This window comes from Oncorhynchus mykiss, chromosome 13 (assembly GCF_013265735.2).
Source record: "Oncorhynchus mykiss isolate Arlee chromosome 13, USDA_OmykA_1.1, whole genome shotgun sequence".
In the NCBI taxonomy this organism is placed as follows: domain Eukaryota; kingdom Metazoa; phylum Chordata; class Actinopteri; order Salmoniformes; family Salmonidae; genus Oncorhynchus; species Oncorhynchus mykiss.
The window spans coordinates 60564245-60570655 of record NC_048577.1 but is presented as its reverse complement, the minus strand read 5'-3'; the positions used below and the strand labels follow the sequence as shown (position 1 = coordinate 60570655).

The 6411-nt window shown below is 46.6% G+C and overlaps 1 protein-coding gene across 1 annotated transcript in view; it reads left to right on the top strand.

Annotated features, from left to right (window-relative positions):
* Nucleotides 1-4721: 4721 nt before the first annotated feature.
* LOC110486976 (ras-related protein Rab-26) overlaps nucleotides 4722-6411 on the top strand; it is a 101409-nt gene continuing 99719 nt past the window's right edge. The window contains exon 1 of the mRNA XM_036941791.1: nucleotides 4722-5414. Within this exon, the coding sequence (XP_036797686.1) occupies nucleotides 5220-5414 (195 nt within the window). The 5' untranslated portion in view covers nucleotides 4722-5219. The remainder of the gene's footprint in view (nucleotides 5415-6411) is intronic.

Here is a 6411-nt window from a genome sequence, read left to right as displayed (position 1 = left end):
GCCCTGGTCAGACGTAGGGCACTATACAGTATAGGAATATACCACCTATCCCTAGTCAGACGTAGGGCACTATACAGTATGGGAATATACCATCTATTATACCACCTAGCCCTGGTCAGACGTAGGGCACTATACAGTATGGGAATATACCATCTATTATACCACCTATTCACTGGAGAAGGGGAAAGAGTTTAAATATCACACCAGTGTGATGTTGTTATTGGCTTGGTATCTGTGGGGTATATCAGTCAAATAGAGGGGCTGAAAATAACATAGTAAAAATGATGACATATAACACAACCCGTGGCTCTACCAGTCAAAATGAATTACTAATCTGCTAGTGTACATGGATCAAGTAGATCCATTCCACTCCACTAGCTTTATTGATTGTGTTTTGATCCAGTCCTGAGCTCTGCCTGGGCTCCTGAGCTGTCATTATTCTTAGTACGGTGCTACTTTAAAGTCCCATACAGTATATATGTATGTGTGAAGGTGATGTCATGAAAACAGTTGAATGTTTTATGAGTCAAGTAATAGCATGGAAAACAATCCCATGGAGAGTTTGTTAAAACTGCTTTGCCATGGCTTTGAAGCTGGTCTTTCTATTCTTATTATTGATCTAATTTTGGTCTCTCTCTCTCTCTCTCTCTCTCTCTCTCTCTCTCTCTCTCTCTCTCTCTCTCGCTCCTCTCCATCTCTCTCTCTCTCTTTCTCTCTCGCTCTCTCTCTCTCGCTCCTCTCCATTTCTCTCTCTCTCTCGCTCCTCTCACTCCTCTCCATCTCTCTCTCTCGCTCCTCTCCATCTCTCTCTTTCGCTCTCTCTCTCTCTCGCTCTCTCTTTCTCCTCTCATCTCTCTCTCCTCTCCATCTCTCCATCTCTCTCTCTCCCACTCCTCTCCATCTCTCTCTCCTCTCCATCTCTTTCTTTCCTCTCCATCTCTCCCTCTCCCTCTCTCTCTATCTAAATCCATCTGTTAGCCTATCTTACCCAACGTTAATTAAAGCCTGTAACATAACCACCACTCTGTATGTAATCTGGCCTGTGTTACGCGTTTTTCCCTGCTGTTTGTTTGTGTACTCTCCCTTTCTCCACCATTTAGCTTTCGCCCCCTTTCACCAAACACATGTTACTACCTGGAAACACCATTTGAGCTGAGTCTCAAACAACAATAACACATACCATGCTAAAAGACTAAGGCCAACAGTAATAGCGTTTTAATTGAAACCCCAAGTCACCCTTCCCCCTTTCTCTGTCTCTGGTAATCTTTGTTCTCTCTATCCACTTCAAGACACCCAAGGAATAGAATGAGCTTGAGAAGGAGGCAGAGAGTGAGTGTCCGGCAGTCCAGTGGTGGTCACCCTGCCAAGCACTGACTGAGAGTCGTAGGAGAGGGGCATGCACTGGCAGGTTGCCCCTCGGCCCTCGCACCACTTGGTACTGTAGGGGCAGCTGAGGGAGTGAGTGAAGTGAGTGAAGATTAAAATGCTACCCCTCCCCCCTCACACCCCCCAACACTTGATAGGTCTTTGGGTGGGGTGGGTGAGCGGCTGGCCCGGGCGGCTGCAGGGCCCTTCAAGCCCCTCTTAACCCACGCTCAGGGCACCTGACCCTGGGTAAACTTACACATGCCTGAGGCTCTCTGGACGTAGATGGACGTGCTGTGTGTTGTGACACCGAGTGTGTTCTGACCTCACAGCAACGGGTATGGCACACTGCCCCTATGTCCCCCATCACTTCCAAATCAACGTTTCTAGTACCCAAGCACCTGACCAAGGACCTGCTGGCATTCGTTACTGTCGAAAACACCTGGGTTCAATTACAATTTGATATCTTTCAAACACTCTTAGCGTTTGCTTTAGCCTGCCTGGAGTGCCATGTGGGCGGTTTCTACACCAGTCAAGCTCAATCAAGAACAGATAATGCATTTGAAATGATGTAAAATATTGTTTGGACCCAGGTCTGATGTTTCAGGGTGTTGGTGGTGATATTGTCATGGGCAACACTTCACGTCCAAGGTGTGGCTAGTGTGATGTTAAACTGTGGGAGTAATGATAGTATTATCTGTGGTGTGTTTGAGCACAAACAACATAATGTTGTGTCCCAGTTATCACATTGACATCAAAATGAAATAAAAACATGACACTCAAGCTGGTCTCTTATAACTCTAAGGAGTTGTGCACACGCATGCTGAAACACATGCACACGCATGGCAATTAAACGCCTGTATTCAGGAGTACACTCACAGGTCATATTGAACACGCCTTGACAAGGCTGGTCATTTCTCTAGGAGCATGGATCAATTCCAGGCCGCCCTTTTTCTCTCATCACTCCTTCCCTCCTGCTTTCCTCCTTGCCTCTAAAATGTCCAGCTGTTCCAAGTGGAGACAGCTGCGTTTGGAGTGGAACCAATCAGCTGTCAGAGGAGAGAGAGGGGTGACGGAGAGGTGGGGGATGAAGGTTTAGGGGGGGATGTGGTCCCAGGGAGAGGCCTCTGGCTCTGTCCCCCTCTCTGAGGTAGTGGTGGTGGGGGGAGGGAGGGAGGGAGAGGGTGGTGTGTTGGAGCAAGGGAGGGTGGAGGTCTAAAAATGCTGACAGACAGCAGTTTTGAGGCCAAGGAGAGGTGGGCCTGGGCTGCCAGCTGTCCTTGTGAGTCCAGACAGTCCCTCTCGTCCCTCTCACTAGACCGTTGAGTTGGGCAGCAGGGTCAGCTCACTGGTTTGACCAATAAAATGTATCCTGAGTCCATAAGAAGTATGAACTTTATTTCTTTGAGTGCTGTGGGGTAACACGGTCTAAAGACACTGTCTGTCTGTCTGTCTGTCTGTCTGTCTGTCTGTCTGTCTGTTTGCCTGCCTGCCTGCCTGCCTGCCTGCGTGCGTGCGTGCGTGCGTGCGTCTGCCTGCCTGTCTGTCTGTCTGTCTGTCTGTCTGTCTGTGTGTGTGTGTGTGTGTGTGTGTCTGCCTGCCTGCCTGCCTGCCTGTCTGTCTGTCTGTCTGTCTGTCTGTCTGTCTGTTTGCCTGCCTGCCTGCCTGCCTGCGTGCGTGCGTGCGTGCGTGCGTCTGCCTGCCTGCCTGCCTGTCTGTCTGTCTGTCTGTCTGTCTGTCTGTCTGTCTGTCTGTCTGTCTGCCTGCCTGCCTGCCTGCCTGCCTGTCTGTCTGTCTGTCTGTCTGTCTGTTTGCCTGCCTGCCTACACACTGCCTACACACTGTGTGTGTGTGTGTGTGTGTGTGTGTGTGTGTGTGTGTGTGTGTGTGTGTGTGTGTGTGTGTGTGTGTGTGTGTGTGTGTGTGTGTGTGTGTGTGTGTGTGTGTGTGTGTGTGGAGACAGACAGATCACCTTTTTGAACTGAGCAATTCAAAGAAAACATATAAAAACAAAGTAACGGAGGTAAAAAAAAAGCACTCAGTCACCTGCATGGATTGTAAACATGGGCCTGTTCATTTGTCTGTGATATGCCATTAGCTTTCCCATTGTTTTAACAGTGTGATGCCTGGAGCAACAACAACAAAAATACTAAACATATTAATGTGAAATTAAAATAAAGTGAACATGAACATGCTAATTGAACGCTCTTTCTTTTGCTTTTACAATTCCAAATGTAATGTCTGGCCTGTAGCTCCCTCTGGTGGCGCTTTACTAAAATCACATTCAAATCACTGTAAAACTTCAATAGACTGATTCTAATGACCAGTCATCAATACAATCATAGTTTATCAGGTGCAATCTTCATTGTTCCAACTGTATTAAGTTATCATGCAGATATAACGTGGTTAACAGATCCATGGCTCTGCGTGGTAGTCTAGGATACAGTCTGAATACATTTGGTGTTGAAATAGCATGGCTGGTGTGCAGGTAAACGTTGAGCACTAATTAAATTCTCCTATCCGGGATGAATTTAGGTCTGTGGATTACGTTATCTTGGTTTTTGAGTAAAGAAAATACTTGCGAAATATGTGTCTGCTTATTCAAAAAATTGTGTTGGTTATTAACATAGGAGCAAATGGGTACCACTTTGATTTGTGAATTTACATATGCATACATGTTGAATAGCCATAGACTAATGCACTTTGAATCACTTCGAGATTAGATCACTGTGCTGCGCATGTGCAGTGTTAAAGCAAGTTCCTTTCCATTCAAGAACTGTAGGCTACAGCCAGCTGGTAGTTACCACAGCCATAAAGTCATGATTATGGCCATACCTCGCCTATTTCTAAATGTATCTTCTTAAAATCTGATTTTAAACCTAACCCGAACCTTTAATTAAGACCAAAAATACCAAAATACAATTTTTACGATAGGCCTATAGCCAATTTGACTTTGTGGCTGTGGTAACGCGCCTCGATAGCCCAGAACAACAAGAACAATAATGATTGTTCACTCACTGGCATAAGGACATGTGTGCATAGTTAACTGATTGGTTCTTGATGAACATTTTAAAATTATTACTCTTGTCATCCCAAGAACTGGTAGGTCTACTTTACTGACTCATAACAACAATTGGCCACTTAACGGGCGCATACCAGGAAAAACTATGAGTTTGAAAGATAATTAATAATAATTGTTTGTTTTCAGAAACGGATACTGTTTTAGCCTAAACAGCTCAGCATTGCTCCACTTTCCAGATATCCGGTGGATTTATTTGAAAGGGCAGCGGGCGCTTTCCATGGTGCTGAATGGCTGTTAAAACGCAGTGTTCCTTTGAAAGTGTTTCAGAATTCCCTACAAGCAGCCCGCGAAATGTTGTCCGCAGCGCTCAAAACTTCGCTTATCTTCTGGCTCACCGCAGACGCTCAAAAGGTGGAGTTTGTTAGTGCGTTGCTTGAGACCCCGGCTGCCTGTGGCTATTGGAAAAAAAGGCTTCTGAAATCCCAGTCTCATCATTGGCAATGCAAAAGCAGGAGGGACCGGAACAAGGACAAGAGCGCAGTTCACCTGTGTTTCAGGAGGTAGCCTAGCAGTGTGGTTTCTGCTCTACAGAGAGAAGACGCAATTCGACCCGTTCACTCGTTGTATCGTGACATGAGAAAAGTGTCGCTAGCCATGATTTCAACGTGCAGGTGAAACCGGAGAAGATGTTTTTTATTTCAGTCCCACTGCACAACTTCTAAAACAAAAAACAATAATTAATCTTGTTTATCGTGCGCGAGCCCTCAAATATTTCGCGCCACTCTCTCAGACCTCACACTTTCTCAACTATAAACTGTTTGGAGTGAAAACAATGTCCCGCAAAAAGGCGGGTAAGGGCAAAAACGCCAACAGCAGCCCGACGACAGGCATCCCCACCGGAAACCAGAAGGGGGAAACTGGGAAGAGCACCGCAGGGACGGGGAGCGTGGTGCAGGCGAATGGTATGGTTCATCCGAGCAGACCCTCACTCAGCAACAGCAGCGAGTTTTATGACATCGCATTCAAGGTAAATGCACCTGAGCATTATGCTATGATAGCCATTATTTGTAAACAATAACAGTAGGTCACTTTATTATTTTATCTCAGTAAATTGCTAGTTTGTTAGGCTATTATTATTCAACAACATATATAGTGGCTACCGATGACAGGTTGATGGGCTACACATGACAGGTTGATGATGGGCTACACATGGCAGGTTGATGATGGGCTACACATGACAGGTTGATGGGCTACACATGACAGGTTGATGGACTACCGATGACAGGTTGATGGGCTACACATGACTGGTTGATGGGCTACACATGACATGTTGATGATGGGCTACACATGACAGGTTGATGGGCTACACATGACAGGTTGATGGGCTACACATGACCGGTTGATGGGCTACACATGACAGGTTGATGGGCTACCGATGACAGGTTGATGGGCTACACATGACTGGTTGATGGGCTACACATGACATGTTGATGATGGGCTACACATGACAGGTTGATGGGCTACACATGACAGGTTGATGGGCTACACATGACTGGTTGATGGGCTACACATGACTGGTTGATGGGCTACACATGACAGGTTGATGAGCTACACATGACAGGTTGATGGGCTACACATGACATGTTGATGATGGGCTACACATGACAGGTTGATGGGCTACACATGACAGGTTGATGGGCTACACATGACTGGTTGATGGGCTACACATGACTGGTTGATGGGCTACACATGACAGGTTGATGGGCTACACATGACAGGTTGATGATGGGCTACCGATGACAGGTTGATGGGCTACACATGACAGGTTGATGGGCTACACATGGCAGGTTGTTGGGCTACACATGGCAGGTTGATGAGCTACACATGACAGGTTGATGGGCTACACATGACAGGTTGATGGGCTACACATGACAGGTTGATGGGCTACACATGGCAGGTTGTTGGGCTACACATGGCAGGTTGTTGGGCTACACATGGCAGGTTGATGGGCTACACATGACAGG